General features: G+C 42.4%; 2 protein-coding genes across 8 annotated transcripts in view; one reads left to right on the top strand and one right to left on the bottom strand.

Moving 5' to 3' along the window:
• LOC6595143 (RNA-binding protein Nova-1) overlaps nucleotides 1-12787 on the top strand; it is a 31920-nt gene extending 19133 nt beyond the window's left edge. For 2 of the 7 annotated variants that reach the window (XM_026991980.1, XM_026991976.1), the window contains exons 2-5: nucleotides 9971-10114; nucleotides 10185-10825; nucleotides 10922-11444; nucleotides 12521-12787. In XM_026991980.1, coding sequence (XP_026847781.1) covers nucleotides 9971-10114; nucleotides 10185-10825; nucleotides 10922-11444; nucleotides 12521-12741 — 1529 coding nt within the window. In that variant the 3' untranslated portion in view covers nucleotides 12742-12787. Of the gene's footprint in view, nucleotides 1-316; nucleotides 604-3257; nucleotides 3729-4970; nucleotides 5988-8858; nucleotides 8925-9970; nucleotides 10115-10184; nucleotides 10826-10921; nucleotides 11445-12520 lie in introns of those variants that run through there. The other 5 variants (XM_026991961.1, XM_026991985.1, XM_026991965.1 and 2 more) reach the window with 5 other exon arrangements.
• Nucleotides 12788-20734: 7947 nt separating this feature from the next.
• Nucleotides 20735-21757, bottom strand: LOC6595144 (probable maleylacetoacetate isomerase 1). The gene is made up of 3 exons (XM_002020098.2): nucleotides 21416-21757; nucleotides 21025-21355; nucleotides 20735-20960 (listed from the first exon to the last, which is right to left on the bottom strand). Exons 1-3 carry the CDS (start codon nucleotides 21723-21725, stop codon nucleotides 20831-20833), a joined length of 771 nt encoding a protein of 256 aa, XP_002020134.1. The 5' UTR covers nucleotides 21726-21757; the 3' UTR covers nucleotides 20735-20830.
• Between the last annotated feature and the right edge of the window lie 239 nt (nucleotides 21758-21996).

Below are 21996 nucleotides of genomic sequence, written 5' to 3'. Positions count from 1 at the left end.
CCACTCTCCGCTGCCACTGAAATGCTCTCCCTCTCTCTCTGCTGATAATGGAGGACCGACTAAAGTGAGGCAATCAACGAGCGAGTCCGAGTCGGTCCCCGCCATTAGATCATACGCACACACAGGCAGCGACATCATCTCTGGTTATGATCGCACACTCGTGACTCATTAGCCAATGCTCTCGCACCATTCGCTCGCTCTCTCCACGCGGGCTCGCTCGCTCGCTCTCTCTCTCTCTCTCTTCCGAACTCTATGCTTGAGTCTGGTCTCCGTCTCCGTCTTCGGCGCACGGAATTCTTCAGTTCGGTTCAGTCAGTCGCTCGTTTCGTGCGCTCGCTCGTCGTCGTCGCTCCAGCTCCGTTCCAGCTCCCGCTCCCGCTGCCCGACATCGCCTTCGCCTTCGTCTTCGCTTCCGCGCGCCAGCCATTCTGATAGACACACTCTACATTGGCTACCCAGGCAGCAGCATGTTGTTTGCCAGAACAACGACACCCACCACCCCCACAATGATGCAGCAGCAGCAGCAGCAGCCGCAGGAGAGCCACCTCCTCCAACAGCAGCAGCAGCCACTGACGCCATCGTTTCAATTACAGCAGAGTTTCTGTATGTGTTAAGTGCAATTTGGTCATAAGTTTTTCCCTTGTATCTTCCATATCTCCCCCGTATCTTTGTATCTATCTTCCCCATGTGTCTCTCTCTATCTGTGTGCCTGTGCTTTCTTGTTGACCTTGGCAATTAACGTGTGCTGCAATGCAATGAAAAACTCTACGAATAATTATGATTATGGGGTTTATCTGCCCCGCTTTAAACGGCTTAAAAACACTGCTCTCCGCACGGAGACACACCGCTGCGTATGCGTAATATTCCAATATGAATATTAGGCAACACACACACACACTTCAGCGACAATTAACTGGCTGTCAACTCGGTTTATCTAGTATTTCAAGGCCAGCACCACCGTTTGGTGGGTTCTCTCTCTATTTTTATTATTATCTCGCCTGCGAAAACATTCCAGTTGTGATTCGATTTGAGACTCCAATTGGAAATACTTTTCCATAAATATTTGATTTTGTAAGCCCCCACACACACACACACACAAAGAGCAGAGCCACGAATTCAGTTCAATGTCAGGCAAAATAATGATTATTCAGAGTCACAAAACTGAAACTCTGAAACACTGAAAACTAAACCAAAGCGAATGCCTAAATGCCTTGGACAACGATCAACGAACGACCAGCGACAGACGACAGACGACAGACGACAGCCCAACATGAAGTTTGACCTCAGCAGAGCCCGACCTGGTTCGGGGGGCTTTATCAGTGGATTCTTGAAATCAATTCGAAGCGAATGTCCACTATAATTAATTCAAGAGTCGCGTTGTCAGGCCGCCTGACTGCCCGAGTGTGTGTGTGTGTGTGTGTGTGTGTGCTCGGTACTTAGGCCAAACCAAGCCAAAAAAAAAAAAACAGAAAAAAAACTATATAAAATCTCGGCTTGATTTGAGGCTGAAATGCGGGAAGCAAATGTAACCTTGAAAAGTGATTTGAATGTGGGCAAACATGTCTCGCTCTCTGTCTGTGTGTGTGGTGTGTGTGTGTGTGTGTGTGTGCGTGCATGAAAAAGCCAAAAATAAGTTGAGACACTCACTCATTCACTCACATACGAGTATGAGCCACAAAACCCCCACATAGCAATGACCAAAAAAAAAGCAACAAAAAAAAAGCACAAAAAAATGTGCTCACGTTGCTTCTCGGTGCTACCTTTCGGTAAGGTAACCCGTAGCCCCCCCTTCCTGAAAAGCGAAATACGAAAAGACAACAAACCGAAAGATAGAAATAAAATGAAAAAGAAACGCTCTAGAGGCGTTTTACTTTTATTTTTCTCGGCCAGTCCTCTGTGTCTTTTGTCTGTTTGCCATTTGGCGCAAAAATGTCTCGAGAAATGTGTTATTTATGCGTGCCACAAAACCACAGGCAAAACATATTGCCGCAGAGCATCTCTGTGGAGCTCAGCCTCAGCCCCAGTCGCTGGCTGCCTGCTGCCATTGGCCCCCAGCTTCATTGTGTAATCGGCGTTTTGGCTATTGCCAACCAGTTGCTAATTTTGCCTGCCATTTGGCAACACACTCTGGCTCTGGCACTGGCACTGGCTCTGGCTATGGCTCTGGCGATGGCAGGTGCTTTTTTTGTTGCCCATTGAGCCCGCATTTCAAATCATATTTTTCTGTCGAGACTTCTCAATGGCGGGAACAGCAGCGCACAATAAATCAATCTCCGACATCCCAGAAAGGGTTTTCCACTCCGCGATGATCTCATGGCTGTGTTACGCCCACAGTTGGCTTTGCATATTGTTTTTTTTGTTGAATTCCGTTTTAATAATTTCTCAATTTAAAATTTTCTACTAATTTCTCGAAATTGCTGCTATTTAATAATGTCCACCCAAATGCCGCATTCATGCTTGGTTTGGCAATACCTTGCCACACATTCCGTTTAATGGCTGTGTGGTGTGTGGAGCGGATTTCGAACAGAGTCCAAGGTTTTTTGGATAGCTTTGATTTGGCCCAAAAGCAGTTCTTGTTTAATCGATTGGTAATTGTTAGGCAGAGTCATAGAGTGATAGAGTATATTCTCCTATCCATTTCCGATCTATCACACACACACTCTCATGCTCATACACGAATCATTTTCAGCTTCTGGCTTATCAATGGGGCAGTGGCAGGGGGTGGGGGAGGGAGGAGGGGCTTCCGCTGTTCCATCAATTAAAACGCTTTCGATGACCATGATACTCGTACTATTTGTTACCCCCATTGCGATTACTATTATATTACCCACTGCATATGATTCTGTTTTTGATTTTTTGTTTATTTTTCGTTTGGTTTTTTATTCATTGCCGTCCATGCATATAAATGTGCTTGTAATTATCGAGTCGGAGACCATAGCGTAAATATAATTATAGATAATGCGAGCACACGAATATATAAAGCCATAAATTGATGTGCTGCATGCCACAACACACTCTCACACTCACACACACACCACACACAACCAATTTCGAATATATATATAATAGAAAAGAAAAAAAACCCAGAACACTCTCCTCCAATGAGCACGAACAGTTGTTTTTGTTGTTGTGTGCCCGTCCCACCCACGAACATTCGCCAGTGACCGACTGGACGCCGACGTTGGGCGTGCGATTAGCAGCGAAAAGCCCGACTTATGTAATAAACCACAAAAATCCACTTTAATATCCTCCAAAAGCAGCAGCATTCCCACAAAACTAATGACAAACAAACAAAAAAGCAACAACAAACTCTCAGCTGAACTCAACTCAAATGTGATAAATTCAGTAAACAAAAGCAAAAGGACATAAAAGCCCCAAAATACATATGTATATATTTAAATTGTGATAAAACTACGCAAAGGATGAGTAATTCATAATCCAAAACCAATGAACATTTAAACGACTGAAAAGCAAACAAAATCAAATGCAACTCCATGCGACGCAGCATCAATCGAAAGCAATAGCAAAAGCAAAAGCATCTCAAATGATCGCCGTCCTGCCATCGAGCCCGAAACAAGCATCAAGTATTACGAGTAGAAACGACTCCACCTCCTCCGACAGCATCTCGAAACAGCAACAGCAACAGCACCGATCCTCGACATCGACATCGGCATCTCCTACTCCTACTCCAACTCCACTGAACTCAACTCTAACTCTACTGTTGAATGGTAAACTCTTGTCCTCCATAGCATTTTATTTGGATGTTGTGTAACTCTATCGTCATTAACAATAAACCATAGTATTGTACATGGACATAAACCCTATCTATCTCGCCATAGCACCATGCATACTCGTACTTCCAAATCGAAATCTATATGTACATTCTCGTATATTATTGTTCAAATTTGAAGGATATCCTCCGAGTCGATAGTTGTCATTGTATCATCACAGAGCGCTGTTAAGCAGATGTAATCATAACAATGGCAATCAATCAACCAATCAATCAACCAGCCGATCGTTTGAGCACTTCAATCAACTACAATCGAATACCTTTGCTGTAAACCTGCTGCTGCTGCCGCTTTCCTAGCAAAAAGATCAATCTATTTATCTCTTATCACATATGTATCTCTCCCTCTTGCTCTCTGTCTGTCTGTCTCTTACTTGCGCATCTATCTACTATATTCTATATACATCAAAAGAATACTACCTCGCATCGTACTCGTAATTGTTGTTGTTGTTGTTGTTCTTATCGTTGTCGCCTACAAAAAACAATATATGTATGTGTAACCGAAACCATCAAGAAAACAACAAAATGAACAAGCCAAATGCCACGCCACGCACCAACAGAACAGAACAGAACTAAAAAGAAATCAATCGTCATGCCACCACCAACCAACACCACCTCTAATCAAAAATCGAACTCAGCGAATCAGTCGAATCCAAAAACCACCAAACAAAAACCAATCCATAAGGAAATCTACTAAAAACCACTGCCGATGTCACCACTCTTTCCACCCGATCTCTCGCTCTCTCTCTGTCTTTCGCTCTATTTCTATATGTAAAAACCTAAAACCACCGCATCATCATGAAGAGCATTATCCCCAAAAAAAAAATAAAAGAAAAAAAAGTAAAGCAAGAAACTGCACAATGAGCCACAACACTTGAATCGTCTAACAATTAAAATTTAATAGGAATATCCATGGAGTGAGAGAGAGCGAGAGGAAGAGATAAGACCGTAATAAATGAATAGCAAGGTCACACTAAACCAGAAACCAGCGTCCCTAATCTCAAGCTCTCTCTCTCTCTCTGGCACTCTGCTTTCATCTATGCGTGTGTGTGTGTGTGTGTGCGTATGCTTGTGTGTGTGCCTGTGTGGTGTATGTTTTAGTGTGACCAAAAACTGTTCTTTGAAAGAATGCCCTAATTTATACCAATTTTCCATTTCTTTTTCTTTTCGTTTATTGAACAAGTTTTATAATTGGAAAATCGCGTAGAGTTTAATTGAAAGCAAAACAAAAAAAAAACAGAGCAACCGATGCAAAAAACATCAACGAGTGAACAAGTGCACACACAAAACCGATAAAAAGTTTAGATAAACACAAAAAAAACCAAGATAATTCATTAAAAAAAATAAAAAGAGAGAGAACAAATCAATTCCGTCATAGAGGCAAAGCGAAGACTGAACGGGAAGGGGAGAACATTTCCAGCGGCACAAAGGGTGAAAAGTGGTGATAGCCACATAATCCCCGCAATGGATAGTATTACGACCATGAAGACGGCCATGGACAGGGCCGCCGAGCAGCTGATACAGCAGTATGCGATTGAATCGATGTCGCAAGAGCAAGAGAATCAGAGGCAAGAACTCCAGAGGCAACAACAACTACAGCAGCAGCAACAACAAGAACAAGAACAAGAACATTTCATATTCCAATATCAGCTATTAACGCCCACACATATGCCGCAATTAGCTAGTAACTATCAGCCACGACATTCCACAAACACGTCGTCGTCGCCCTCATCCACACATTCGCTGGCCAGCGGTGGCGGTGGCGGTGGTAGTGGCGGAGGTAGTGGTGGCAGCACCAACTCCAACTCCAACTCCTACTCCAGCGGCAGCAGCAGCACCAGCACCAGCGGCATCAGCATCAGCAATAGCAATATCACAGCAGCATACTCATCAGCCGTTCATAGCTACCATAAGAAGCTACAAGCTAATCCCCAATACAATATTCAACACCATCAGATGGAGCTGCAACAGTCGCCGCTGAGTGAGAATGGTTCACCGAATGCGACGCCAGGTGCCAATACGCCCCCCGACACGACGGGGGCGACGTCAGTCACAGCCTTGGCGACAGCCACAGCCACAGCCCTAGCACTGGGCTCGGTATCAGCTTCAGCATCAGTTGCTGCCACAGCAGCGGCATCCACATCCCAGCAGCAAGCATTGCCACTGGGCAACTATAAGACTGCCTCCTGTTGGTGCTACGGTGAGTGTGACCTAAGAAACAAAGCAATCAACATCAACAGCATTGAAACAATCAGAAAAGTTGCGCACAACTTCCTATACTACACCCTACATACTCGTCAAAATGAACACCACTTCTCCTATCTATATATGATCGTCTATCAATCGTATATATTGTATATATATATGTACATATATAACTACTATAACTATCGAGCTACATCGCTACAACAAACCAACAAACAGCAACAGCATCAATCACCACGTCGCCTCATTCAGAAAATGCCGCCAGCAGCCAAAAAAGATCCACAAAAAACCACAAAAAAGAATAAATACAAAGAAGCGCCCCAGAAATCAAACAAATCCAACGGCGACCCCAGGAAGCTCCTAGCTATAAACGAATTATCCATTAACATTGCCAGTTGACAGTATTTCTTGTTGAGAAAATTAATCCAAAAGATCACCCAACATCCAGCACAGCACAGCACACATCCCGCAAACACAAACACAAAGTAAAACCAAACCAAAACCAAAAACCAACAAAACACTCATCGACAACTGAGCAACAGAAAACCGAAACAAATCGAAACCAGCAGCCACCGCCACAATCGACTATATAAGAAATCCCATCATATGCTAATCGTACGCTTTAATGTGGGCGTCCATCTAAAAATTAGCTTTCCACTTTTATGTAGGTACACATGTGCTTTCCGTGGGTCTGCGGGGGGCCCTAGTGATTCATGGGTGTTGCATAAATATTACGGCATGACATATGTATATTCCGCTCGTATTTTAGGAGAGACACGAAATAGGTTACGGAAGGGAAGGGAAAGGAGAAAGAAGGAGGTTGCAAAGCCACTGCAGGGATTTTAAAGAGTGTTAAATATCCATTGATTACGGCTTTGCCTGCATTTCTTGACATCTGTTTTCCTATCGATGGTAAACATCCTATTCTGCTTAGCGTGGACATGCCCTTAAGTGGACATAAGCCCGGCTCCCTCCCGCGGCTGTGGCCTAATGAATGCCGTGTAGTCCGGGCATTTGTTCGCGTGTCACATTTGGCCACATTACACATACGTCGCGTGGTACGCGACAACCACTTGGCTGCAACGAACTCTGCTTCAGCGATTTGCGTGCTGCAGATTGCTGCACGGAGGTGTTTCTATTTTTCATTGCATTCGTTTTGGTTTTCCCGGGGGAAAAAGGAGAGGGGATAAGGACCAGAGAGACGGCGAGTGTGCCAGCTTGTCGTTAGCCTAGTTTTCCGAGTTTTCCACAACCAATCCTGCACACAATGCATATGAAATTAGTCTCCAGTCTGCCTGCCACCCGGCGATCCCGGCCACCCGGCCACCCTGCCTGTGCAACACCCACTTGTATGCCGCAAGCAGTGCAGCCCTCTGGGCGGTCTGGCCAACGTGCTGCAAGTGTTATTTATGGCAGTCACATAATTTAAGCTGCAGCTCAGTGTCAACAGCCAGAGGCAGAGGCAGAGGCAGAGCCACAGCAGCCTCGCTGCGTGCCCCTTGGCGGTAGGTAGGTCCTGGGTGGCCCATAAAAACCCCTAAGTAAATGGGCAACTTTGCGGGCTCTGCCCCTGCAATATTTACTGTGCAGATTGCAGCCAAATTTTATTTATTTCTCCTTTGTTTTTGCGGTTATCCACATTTGATAGATATCTGACAGATGCATCCGGCAAAAAGGCAAACAGGCCAACCAGGCCAACCATTGCCGGTTGAAGCTATTTCAATTATTTTAAAGCATTTTGAAACTGGCCAAACTGTGGGCGTGGTGTTAAATATGTGGGCTGTGGCTTGCAGCTCTTCTGCTCTGCCTCTCCGCTCATTTCGCTTTTGTTTTCGCCTTGCAAATTCCTTTGCAAATCGCATTTTCACACATGCTTGCAAACGGTCCCCGATACACCCTTTCCCCCCCTCCCCAGCCCCCACTGCAATGTCATCGCTTGTGCGCGGCGACACCATGTGTGTTGCATCTAATTAGAGAAATACTTTTGAAGGACACTTTGCCCCTGTCCACTCTGTGCTCTGCCTCTGAGTGGCAATAAGACCAAGACGACGAGGACGCCGACGACTGGCACACATTTCAGCATATCTATGCGGTGGGATCTGGGATCTGGGGGGTGGGATGGAAGGGCGAGCGAAAGAGAAGCTAAATTTAAACAAAACGAGTGCCAAGTGGCAAGTGGCAGCGACAGCGGTGGCGCGTCGGTGGCACAGTCTTGGATTGCCTGCCTCAAGTCGAGTCGAGTCAAGTCGAGTAAGGCGGACAGACGGCTGTGGCAGCGCCAGTCAGGTGCAACGCGCTTAGATCTGTGACGCTGCCACGCTGCCGCATGGTCGTTTGTGCAATAGAGCGTCTCCGCTTGACACATTTTATTTATTAATTGAAATTTGTTTGTTTGTTTACTGGCGCGGCCCTGGCAGGCGACTTCAGTCTGTGTGTTATTGGCTCTCTACAGTGGCCACTGGCTGGTGGAATAAACCTTGAGTGACGAGATGTTCTTCTAGGCTATGGCTGGGGTATCCACTGTGCGACATATGCCTCATATATCATCTTGTTGTGGCGTCTACAATGCCCTTCCTGGCTTTGACAATGGGGCGGGGCATATGTTTTCATTTTCTCCCATCAATGATCTTGTCATTGAGTCTAGGACTTTGAGCATTTGGGTCTGTTCTACTCTGTGTTTCTTCTTCTGGGAAGGGTATCCACTGTAACCCCCCATCTGACATATTCGCTCATTCCTTCCACTGCCTTACATCATCCAATTGTTATTGTTATTGCTATTGTTACGTAGTAAATGTGTATTTGTAAGCAAGCAGCATATTCCGCTAAATATAAACCTCTATTCTCGTTCTTCTCTTTGCCATTTCAGGTGAGTCAGTTTGTTCTGGAATTGAGGTTGAAATTGAAAATAATAACAATAATCATATTCATCATGGTAAGCTTTCTCACACTTTCATTAAATACCATTAAAGCCATCTTTGTCTAGCCAAATGATCAACTAATTAAAGCGATTAATTCTAAACCACTAAAGAGCGTAGAATCAATGCTATCTGTACCGTTTTGTTGTATCTCTGTATCTCTGTTTATCTGCTTTGAGCTTGACTTTCAAAACGACTGAGGAAAAACGAAAACCGACTTTGACCCAACGAACATTAACCTCCGAACCCCTGACCAACTTTTTAGCCAGCACAAAATTGTGGTTGTAAGAGGTTTCTTTTTTTTTTGGGGCTAGTACCAGTACCATTGCCATTACGATTACGATTGCCACTCGGATGACCTGCGTCCGTCCCGTCCGATCCGATCCGATCCGGTCCGGTCCGGTCTAGTGGAGGAAGTAAGCGTTTCACTCATGTGTTTCGTGTTCATGTGTGTCGCCAGCGCATTCTGTCCGTTGCATCTCATCACGAGCGTCTCATGGCCTGCCACAAACCACAAATCGTACCACAACAGCCACCCAAACAGACCCCACAGTCGAACCACACCGCCTGCACCACCATAACCAAAACCCGCCCATAGCCATAGCCATAGCCACACAGCAAATAACAAAAAAAAAGAAAACCAAAGAAAAAATTCAACTAAAAACTAAACCAAAATTTAATTTCAATAACCAATAACCAAACAAACAAAAGAAAAGCTAAAACTAAAACAAAAACTAACCAAAAACCGAAATGGAAGAACGAATCGCCGTCGTATCGTTGCGAGCGCCCCGCCGAACGAACAAACGATCGTCGGTGAAAGAGAGCTGTTATTATTTGTTTATAATTTGTAGCTAAAAGAACATAGAAGAAACTAACCCAAACAGCAACAGCAAAAGCAACAGCAAAGAGCAACAGCCAGAGCCGCCCCAGCCCCTCAAGAGCCCTGTGCCCTAACCCGACTAACCAGAACCAGAACCCGAGCCCCTAATCTATAACCCCCCTTCTACCTCCCCCAACAACCATTGGTCGCTCTGTGAACCCCGTTTCGATTCTTTGATTGCAGGCGAGACAACGTATCACATGAAAATACTGGTGCCCGCGGTGGCCTCTGGGGCCATCATCGGCAAAGGAGGCGAGACGATCGCCTCCCTGCAGAAGGACACGGGTGCTAGAGTAAAGATGTCCAAGTCGCATGACTTCTATCCAGGTGAGTCCCGTCTCTCCATGCTACCCCCCAATGAACCTCAACTGAATCGATCGTATCTTTGGCTTTTTAGGCACCACTGAACGCGTCTGCCTGATCACTGGATCCACGGAGGCCATCATGGTCGTGCTGGACTTTATCATGGACAAAATCCGCGAGAAGCCCGACCTGACCACAAAGATCATCGATGCCGAGTCGAAACAGACCCAGGAGCGGGACAAGCAGGTCAAGATCCTGGTGCCCAACTCCACAGCCGGCATGATCATCGGCAAGGGCGGTGCCTTCATCAAACAGATCAAGGAGGACAGCGGCTCCTACGTTCAGATCTCGCAGAAGCCCAAGGATGTCTCGCTGCAGGAGCGCTGCATCACCATCATCGGCGACAAGGAGAACAACAAGAACGCCTGCAAGATGATCCTCTCGAAGATCGTCGAGGACCCGCAGTCGGGCACCTGCCTGAATGTCTCCTACGCGGACGTCAGCGGGCCGGTGGCCAACTTCAATCCGACTGGCTCCCCGTACGCCACCAATCAGAATGCCATCAACTCGAGCACCGCATCGCTCAACTCGACGCTGGGCACCTCCATCGGTGGCGCCAACTCGGCGGCCAGTCTGCTAGTCAACGGCACCGGCATCAACTTGTCCATCAACCTGGGCGCCCCCAATCCGGCGCCCAACCTGGCGGTTGCCAACCAACTGCTCGAGCATATTAAGGTTCGGTCCCATCCGCTGGTGATTACTGATGATCAGTGGCGTTCCCAGCTCTGGCAGATGACTAACCAACGAATTTCTCGGGCTTCCCCCTTGCAGGTTGCCATGCGCGGCTCTGGCTACTCGGAGACCGTCACCACTGAAGTCTGCAACGCCCTGGGCGTCCTGGCCAAGTACGGAGTCCTCGGCATGGGCGTGGGCGTGCCCCACACCAACGGTGCTCACTCGACGCTGGGCAATTTCCTGGGCGTGACGACGCTGGACCAGCAGACGGCGGCCGCCAATGCGGCCAACGCCAGCAATGTGTTTGGCGCTGTCGGCCAGGTGAATCTGGAGCAGTATGCCGCTGCAGCAGCGGCTGCCGCAGCCGCCAGCCGGCCGACACAGTCGCAGCTGGACGCCGCCGCGGTCCAATTCGATCCATTCCGCCATCTGGGCTCCGCCACGGCGCCGGCCACGCCCGTCTCGCTGAACAACAACAGTTTCGGGCTGACAGCCGCCACGGGAGCGGCGAACAGCGCCCAGCTGGGCGGCCTCAGCAAGAGCCCCACACCCGGCGACCTGAGTTCCAAGGACTCGAAGAACGTGGAGGTGCCCGAGATGATCATCGGCGCAATTCTAGGTGGGCGCCATTACTATTACCCCTACTAAATGCAAAACGCAAAAACAACCTACCAGAAACTACAGCAACAACGCCGCAACTCTATTTACCGAACCCCGAGCTCCTCCTGCCCCACCCACCCGATCCCTAGCACACGCCAGAAGCCAAAAGAAGGAAAAGCCGAAAGAGTTAACCCGCCCCGCCCCGCACCGCCACACCCCGCCCCCCACATCGCACTCGTAACCCATACTCTGCGCTTTAGCCATAGATCAGATCCATTAGACATAGCCGTCATTCCAGTAGACTCATCGTAGGGCAGACTCTCAGGAGATCTGCTGCATTCGAAGCATTCCGTTCAACATTCTGTATATGATATTCCCAATAAATGCATCCAACTTATAGCGAAATTTCTAGTCAAGTTCTTGCCTCACACACAACCCGCACGATCCATGAGCCCACGGTCCACTCCCATTCCGATCAACTGAAAGTTCGCACAAGTTTCACGCACAGACATTCCCAGTATCTGAAAGGCAGCAGCAGTTAGCAGTAGGCATTAGCTTTAGACCCCCACCACCCCCCATTACCACCCCCCCAAACGTTAGGTTGTAGGTTTCTCCCTCACATTTTTTTTATGTTTAACGAATTTTTTCTTACATATACATACGACAGATACGAAGATGTATATGTATATGTGTATGAATACTTATGCCCCCAGTCGGCTAGTGCAATTCTTGGATAATTATGTTTGTTGGATGCTGTTATTTTTACCTCAGTGTCATTTTTAAGGTCGTTAGGTCATTAGTTAGTAGGGTCACGGCATTCTGACCAAACCACCCAACCCTGCCCCCAAAAACAACCATTCCAGAGCTTATTCTTGTGTGTGATACCTTTTGGTGTCGTAAGTTTCGATCCACAAAACACTTAACTGCTATAAAACACACACAGCTGAACACCTGAACACCTGCACACCTTTCCATATACAATATACAACATATATCTATATATATATATAACTCGTAATCGTATATAAACCACACATATTGTCATATTACTATTCTTAAAATATATTTAACATAAATCTGATGCAAATATTCCAGGTCCGAACGGTCGTAGTTTAGTTGAGATTCAACATGTTTCTGGCGCAAATGTGCAAATTTCCAAAAAGGGCATATTCGCACCTGGCACTAGAAATCGCATTGTAACCATTACTGGTCAGCCGAACGCCATTGCCAAAGCGCAGTTTCTAATTGAGCAGAAAATCACCGAGGAGGAGACAAAGAGGGCGCGACAAATTCCATTAACCACTGTTGTGAATTAATAACCAAGTAAACCAATCAATCAATCCCCCAAAACCAATCAAACAACCAACAAGCAACACACAACATACAAAACACCACAGCAAAACAACAACAACAACAGCACCACAGCATACACCCTTCCCTACCCTGCCCTACCCTACCCTACCTATAGGCTATAGCAAGTTTTTCCCTCTAAACAAAAAATTGTTCATTTTCTGTAAGAAGCAACACCAAAAATGAGAAAAAAAGCAAACAAAAAAACGAAATAACTAAAGAAATATTAACTTTAAACAAACGAAAAACAAAAACAACAACAGAAACAACAAGAGAAATAAGAGAAAGGAAACTACAGCAATAGAAAAAAACAAAACACCAATTGTTATGCGAAGTGCAAAGAAAAGTTAAACACTTAATAAATGTTAATTATGTATTGCATATACCTCTCCCTTTCCCTCCCATTCACCATTTTGGGTACCTCGAAACCCCCAAGGAGAAATGCTTTAAGCCGTAGAGAAAGGAAGAGAGGAAACTTGTATAATAATATGGACTATACTATGCCTCTACTGTAGAAGATGATTGTTGCATTTGTTGTATCGAAATCAAAGTTAAAGCCCAGATATTGTAATGCCAGAGATCGGGTATACATAAATAGTTAGGAAGAAGGCAAAACTGTTTGGGTCTTTTGTTTTGTTTGTTTGTGATGCGTATGTGTTTGCGTTGCGTGTTCTGTTTTTTTGGTTTTTCGGCCCCGACAAAAGCTATATACGACCCCCACACACACACACACACACACACACAACATATATATGGGGCATATATACATATGTATATGTTATGTACACACGTTGTTGAGTCTTGTTTATATATTATCCACACACACCTATGCCCATACATATATATATCTACATATGCCACCACCACACACACACACACACTTACACGATACACTAAAAAATATTAGCATTACGTTGAACTAAAACGAGCTGTGGAAAGGCCACCAAAAAGGCCACTTCCTTTCCGTGTACTGAGCGAGCGTTTTCAGTGAAAACTTCAGGTGATTCTTAACCTCGAAATAAGGTAAATATTTTACAAGAAAAAACTACGAGTACTACTACTGCTGACAGGCTAGTGAAAAGTGTTGTTTCCCCCCCCCCCACCCAAAAACCCAAAACCCTTAAAAAATAAATACTACTGACATATTACGTTCTTTCGTTACCGTTTTCTGTTTCCTGTTTTATCTGTTTTCTGTTCTCTGTTGTTGACCCCTCTATTCCCCCCCTATTGCTTACATATATATATATATATATACACACGATTCCACAGCTTTAAAAACAGAATATATATATATAGTTTAGTTGACGTTGATCATGATAATGTTGTTAAGTTTTAGAGACAGACTATCTGTTCTATCCCCCATACAATCGAAGTGGTGTTAATGTGTTGCGCGCGCACGTGAGTCTCCCTTTGGTTGTGATTTGTGCTCCCGATTTGTTACTCCTTATCCAATCATTGTTTGATATATATTTATATATATTTAATTTATACCTATGCGATTTGTTAGCTGCCAGTTTGAGAACTGCACCTCTTGATTTCCTTTATTTTTCTTTTGTTAACTTCGTATTCCTTTTTCCTTTTTACGTTTTTTTTTGGTAAATTTAGCACATTTGTTTCTTACATTCTTAATCTTAAGTCGTACATTTTCTTCACATCACACTCTTTTGATTGAGACCCTTAATTAAAAGAACAAACAAAACAAAAAGAAAACGACATTTCTCTGTAAAATATTCTCATATGAAAGCATTCATTTAGGGTTTTCTTCATGCCACAAATATCAGACAAGCCACCAAACGATTTCCCTCTCTTAATTTTAAGTATTGTGCAATTATTAAACATAATTTCGACAAAACATTTCACAAACCCCACAAATTTTATGTACATATCTAGAATGCAGTGTAAAGACAACAAAAAAACAATTTAACATCACATTGAAACACAAAAAAAAATCAAACAAATTTTCCGCCTTATCATACATACACACACACACACAAAGACAAGGAAAAGTCCCCATACCCCATCCATACAGAGAGAGAAATGCCTTACTTGTAATGAAATTTTTCTTATTTTACTTTATTCCTTACACATAATTAAGTTTAACCTTTCTTTTTGATTAATAAACAAAGACAATGATGAAACGAAATTTCAATAAAATCTGAGAAAAACATGCAACGTTTTATGTGTTTAATTTAATTTGTAAAAAGCGCACCAGGTGCAACACCAAGCCACCACCACCACCACCCCCTCAGCTCACCCACTAACCCAAACAGCCACAAAACGTATCCTAAAACCAGTCTACAACATTATCATGACCAATCAGCAATCAATCAACCAACCCAACAACCAACCAACCAACCAACCAGTCAATCAGTCAGTCAGTCAACCCAACCAAACCACTCTCTTTGATACGCTCTCAGTATCAGAATCAATATCAATATTTCAATATCAATTTCAATCACTGAAAACGCTCATCAATGTAGGGAAACGAAGGGACATTCAGATGGAAAAAAAAACAGCAACAGCAAAAACAGCAACCAATCGTAAGCTAAGTCTATGTTTAAGTTGAAAAGTTGTTCTTATTAATTTGTTTTGCTATTATTGTTAAAACTTACATACCTACAATTGTTCTTATTTGTGCAATATTTATATAATACGATTAAAGTATGAAATCAAACGGAAAACTAGAGGAGATAATTGTGACAAAACAAAAGAAATCTTGTCTTAAAGAATAACTATTACCTAACTACATAAACGAGGGGAAAAACGAAACAAAAAAACAAAAAAAATGAAAGTAAATTTGAAAGTACAGTCGTAAATGCTAGTGTGCCTTGAAATATGCATTAACATCCAAAACAAAAACCAAAAGAAACAAATATCGGAAGGGAATAAAGATGATGTTGGTGTTTTAATTGAAACTATTATTTTATGGAAGACATAAAGAAAAAAAAAAAAAAACAGCAGAACGTCGAGAGAAATGATAAGCAATAGATCGTCTAAAAGTAGGAATTATCCAGGCAAAACAGCATCACCACCAGCAGCAGCAGCAGCAGAAATCCACTAAAACAAGAATCACAACAAGCATAATACACAGATCCCCTTTCGTCCACCCCCCACCCCCCACAAAAAAATCCAAAAACCAATCAACAACCTACAAAATTCAAAGACAAAACGATTTTTACTTTTCGATTTCGTCCTTTTTTTTGGGTCACATGTCAAATTCAGCAACGGGAGAGCAACGAACAATCTATCAGAGCCACCCAGAGAATCCAAGCACCACAAGAACGCCAACTAACTCAGATACATACCCCCCAACCCCCCCACACACACACACCAACACGCAGATACACACATGCATACATGTCCCCCCCCCATACATACACACATTCGTACTAAATATCAGTATCACATGCGCGCGTGCTCACTGAGTTATGTTTAATGTATGAGTTTTATATGATATATATATGAACTTATAGTAGAAGAAAGGAAGAAGGGAGAATAACCACAAATATATATACATATATTTGTACTGGATCTGTGATATGTATTTAAAGAAAAACAAAAACAAAACAAAGCAAAAAGAAAGCAAAAATATATTTATTAAACGAAGAAGAAGTCAAATGAAACTTGAAATTAATTATGAAATAATTAATTTTTTTAATGAGACAACTAAGAGAAAAGAAAAGCTTTACTTGAAAAGCAAACAAATTCCCCGAAAATCAAGTTCTCAATTCAATTCATCAACAAAAATGTGCAAGGACACAGCTCCAAGTCGGAGGCCCCGACCACACCCACAGGCACAGCTACAGCCCCAGCACACCCCCCCAAATCCAACTCCATTTCTCAGCAAATGTCCGATATATGTCCATGTACTCCCCCTATGTTATCCCCTTTATTGTGGGTTGTGTGTGGGCTGAGGGCTGGGGGCGTGACGAAAGAGAGGACAGAAATAAGAGGGGACAAAGGGATCTGTTCGGGGAACAGGTCAGAGGATCTGTTCAGGATACCTGAGTGTCCTGCGCTTTCGACGTGTTTATGCTTGTTTGGATTTTTATTGTTTGAACGCGTTTGTTATTTGCTGTACAAATTGAAGCTTCACGCATCCCGCGCCATCGGAGTTCAGGTCGGAGAACGGACTGTGGGGAAGATCGATCCATCCAAAGGGATGATATTGGATGATTGCATGATTGCTTTGTGCTCACCCTTCAATTGTTAATGCCAAGCACCTCCCACTCCTCCCCCCAGCCACTTATCAGACACATTCTGTCATCCAACCCAATCACCAAACTATCGCCACTTCAACTCCAATTTCCACTGCAATCATTAGAAGAAAAAAAAGAAAGAGAAACTTTGGATAGACGTGTGCATTAATGTTTGTTTTTGTTCACCGATTCAGAAGGAGAGTTTTTTATTAAAGGCATGATAATTAATAACAATAAGAGGAAAAGAATAGAAATATGGAAGGATAGGACGGATAGGACGGATAGGATAGGAAGAAGGAGAGTAGGGAAAAGTAAAAGTAAAAGTAAAACAGCTGTTATTTCAACGACGGAGTCTATTAGTGTTAAAGTAGTACCACATAAAATGCAACTTTTATTAACTATATACATATATACATATACATACAGTACATGAATATTTAAAGTAATTCAAATTTGAGTAAAACAAAAAATAAAAAACAAAAACAATAATGAAAAATCAGTAATTTGCTAAAGATACAAAAATATGTAAAGAGGAGTTCAATTTATCAATCAAATCTCGTATAGTGCATACATACATATATATATGGAATCATTAATACATACATAAAGAACTTAAACGAAGAAAAGAAATGAAAACAAAAGAAAGAACAGAAAAGAAAAGAAAAGAATCGTTAAATATAATTTGTTATGCTTTGCCACCCCACACTGTTATTAGAACAATTAAACATTAACGAATGCATATGTGCATTACATATACATACATATTATATATATACATATATATATATAAATACACACCTATATATAGACATACACACATACAATATGCAAGCCCAAGAGATGTTTCGAGGGTACGAGGCGAGTACTAACTGATTCATTATATAACCTCAGTATAGCCCATGTATTGTATAAAGCTATTCGACGGAAGACAGCTACGGAGCATTCGACAGCCACAACAGAAAGTGAAAGAACCGAGCAGAACACAATTCAACATTAGTGAAATATAATAATAAATATATATATATTTAATATACATATATATATAAATACATACATACACTAAAAGTATAAAAAGTAGTCGTTAGTGTGATACATAAATTAATATTAAACAATTCAAGCAAATAAAAGCGGTTTAACGATTGAAACTAAACAACCCACTGGGAATGATCTGTTGGGCCGCACTTTGCCAACATCTCAAAGTGCTCCAGCTCCTCCTCATAGATACATACGATATATGTATAGCAGCCCTACCTATCGTTTCTTTGTGTTTCCTTAGCAAATGGGTCTGCGGGCCAGAAATGGCAGGGCGGCAGCCCCGAAGAAGGGTTGAAAAATTTACATTTTAGCTATAAGGATTGCTTCGGATATTGCTGTGCAATATCTGATACGCTGGCAAAGTGTATCCGTAGATTAGATACAAGGAAGGAACCTAGGATATACACACCTAGGAGTACATACACACATAAGTCATAACTCATGCAAGTGCATCACAGTCATAGCGAAGAGATATATGTATACCCTCTGAGAGTCACCACACCATTCGAAATGCAATATACACGTATATTCAATGTACAAAATAGTTAACTGAAAATTAAAATTTGGATCGAAACAAAACAAAACAAAGCAAACATATGCCAATGTTTGTGGGTATTTTCGAAATTTCTTCTCATATTGTACAAGTAGTAGATATGTACTTTGTCGAATCCAATCCAATCCAATCCAATCCAAAAAGTAGCATACGTGAGTACCTTAGCCAATGAGAACAAATGTTAAATAAAAAAACGAAACGGCCTTCACGATTTGTTGCAGCAGCTCGCTCCCCGAAAGTCCAATATTTCGCTCAATGTAGAATTTCCGATTCCGATTCTGTTAATATTTTATACAAACGACTAGATATAACCGTATAGCCAGCTGGGAGGGCGTAAGGAGGTTAATTCGATATCATTACTTTGCAAAAACAACTTCTTAACGTTTTCTTAGGAGAATAGTACATGATAGAGGAAATACTAGCACCCCTCGTCACACAATGTCAAATTGTCCGTTGCACTCTCTATAGGAATTACGAACAGCAGCAACAGCAATACACAGCAGTTTCGATCTCTCAATAGTTATGTAGAAGACACAATGAAGAAATTGGCGTGGATCGGTGGTCATTCGGAGGCGCGAAACATTTAGCAGAAAAACCAACATCATGGAAACTCATTCAAAAGTAAAAGTACTAAATCTTTTATGATTTGACTGTGATAATAATAATGACAAAACGAGAAAGGTAGAACGGAGGTGGAGAACAAATTAAACAAATATAACATAGAGTATAGTATATATAAATGTATATACAATACCCCCACGTATATAGGCGAAGCTAATGTAATATTAACGTAGGTGCGATACAAATTGAAGGCTCAGGCGCAGGCTCCCCCAAAATAGGCAAATCGAATTCGATCAGATGGTGGACGAAACCGAATGAGAATGAGAATGAGCATGAGAATGAGAACGAGAGAACATGCAATGTATTTGCGGAGAGAGAGACGTGTTTTACTTATACATATTAGCAAAATATTTAAATAAAATTTTAGCAAAACCAAACCAAACCAAACCAAGCCCCAATAAACTCAAAAGAAAAACGAAAAAATAATGAATAGAAACCCAAAATGGAAAATGGAAATGACGGATCAGGTAAAATCCTAATTAAATTAAAGAAAGAAAATACAAAAGTATAAAATGAAATCAACGATATTTAGTTATGCTCTATTTACAATTTATAATCAATTGAAGTTTTTTAACGATCAAGTAGTAAAGCAAGGATTTTATAAATTTATTCGTTTAGCATTCGAAAAGCAAATCAAATGGATCACACATAACCACGAAATAGTGTAGGACTTCTTTATTTCTCAATATCATTTAACTTGACAAAAAACGAGATATAGATTTGAAAAAATGCAAAAGCAAAAGCATATGCGAGACACATGGCGCAAAGAAATAAAACATAGTATAGTGAAATCTTTAAACAATTAAGTCAAAAGGTATCCCAAACAAAAGAAGATTCTTTAAATGTAGCTCATTCAAATTTTAACAAAACGAAAAACATAATTTTTGCAACTAAACAAAACGTAAGAAAAAAACTTGTACAATTGCGAATAAAAAACGTATGCAAAACAGTTACTCCTCTCTACATACATATATATATACATAGCTATATAACCCCCAAAAAAGGATCATACTCGATAAACAAAAATCCAAAAACCGAAAACCGAATAAAACATAAAAGATAGTGAAAGAATAAGGATAATGAAGATTGCAAGAGAACTCTTTACGGTCTTGGCCAGCAATAAAACGGAAAGCTAAGCTCTAGGTAGGCTGATGATCGATCATCGGTACCGATAATAGATACCGATACCGATACAGTGCAGTACAGTACAGTACATGTATATCGAATGTAATGGTATGGTAATGTTATGGCATGCGTTTGGCGCATCTGTATGTAATAGTATTTATAGTAAAAATTTGTTGAATACATATATACACACGCAGAAACATACTAAAACACACACACACAGACACCCAACCAACCAGAAACGCCAATAAGTGCATACGACACACACACACACATAGAAACATTATAAAGATCCGCATCCGCATCCAGGATGAAAGAATAGAAATTGCAAAAGCTAGGACGGTACATAAATGAATTACAACATGGAATACACATTACACATTTAAGAACGATTATATGAAAATGACGAAACTAATAAAAATTATATTATAAATTAAACTGAAGTTTCTCTTTCTTCTTTTTGTTTATTTAAATATTGAATATAAATGCGATTAGAATGTTGATATTCTTATTAGTCTTTTCCTATTTGCCAGCAAATTTCGGTGGACAGTCGGGCTGTTGATGAGGATGGCTGCTTTTGAAGGCTGGCAGGCTCTGTAGCTCATGATCCAGGCGAACGATGTTCGGGTATGGGCTCAGGTCCACTTTGTACCTGCAAGAGAGAATACAATGGAAGTACTTAACTGAACAATTAACCGATTTGGGTGATTCCTCACATTCGGGCATTAAAGACCTGCGGCACGAGGCATACATCCGCCATGGATAGTTCATCGCCCACACAATACTTGCCAGCGGATCCGGCGAGCACTCGATCGAGACCCTGAAATCCGCGAGCTATCCAATGCTGTGCCCACACGAGGCTTTTCTCCTTGCCCACATGCTCCAGGACCAAGCGATTCTGCAGTGGCTGAATGGCCGAGCAAATGAGCTCTACGATCTCACGGACCTTGGCGCGTTTCATGACATCCTGTGGCAGCAATGGGATCTTAGGCCGCGTCTCCTCCAGGTAGTGCATAATGGCCACCGAGTCGCATAAAGAGTGTCCATCTGTAGACATTTCAACATTAGTCCGGCCATCCCCACTACAATCATAAAGCCAATACTCACCGATTTGAAGCGATGGAACTGTCTGCATGGGATTCACTTCACGATACTTGTCGGTATAGGCATGATGTTCGCCGACCTGGAGTAAACTGGTTGCTTGGACATCATAGGGGATCTGTTTGAGGGTCAACGCAATGCGAACACGCCAGGAGCACGAGCTTAACCAAGTGGCGTAGAGTATGGGTCGGGGTTCGTCCGCAACGGTTGCCTCCATCTTGGGCACAGAGCTGGAAGCCATACTAGCACTAAGCGGTGGCCTAAAGAACTGAACACGTTGCAAACCCTTGGGGGCCAATAATCTCAGCGCTGTCATTGCAACTGTATTGTATATTATCTGCTTGTAGAGCTGATATAATTGATCTCTTATCTCTTGTTTACTTTTTTTATATTTTATGAGCTTTCAGGTAATTACGGATATCGATAGATCGATTGAAGGTTTCGTTGGTATTTTTCTGTAAGCCAATTTCATCGTCAGGTATTTACGTGTAGACTTACGTGTAATTACCTGTGTATTATTTAAATAAATCTATTTATAAATTAAGAGCGAGAGAAACTTTGACCATTTACTACTTTTTCACCTTTGC

This window comes from Drosophila persimilis, unplaced genomic scaffold (genome assembly GCF_003286085.1).
Source record: "Drosophila persimilis strain 14011-0111.01,24,50 unplaced genomic scaffold, DperRS2 tig00000000-arrow-pilon, whole genome shotgun sequence".
NCBI lineage: Eukaryota > Metazoa > Arthropoda > Insecta > Diptera > Drosophilidae > Drosophila > Drosophila persimilis.
This window is presented reverse-complemented; position numbering and strand designations above follow the sequence as displayed.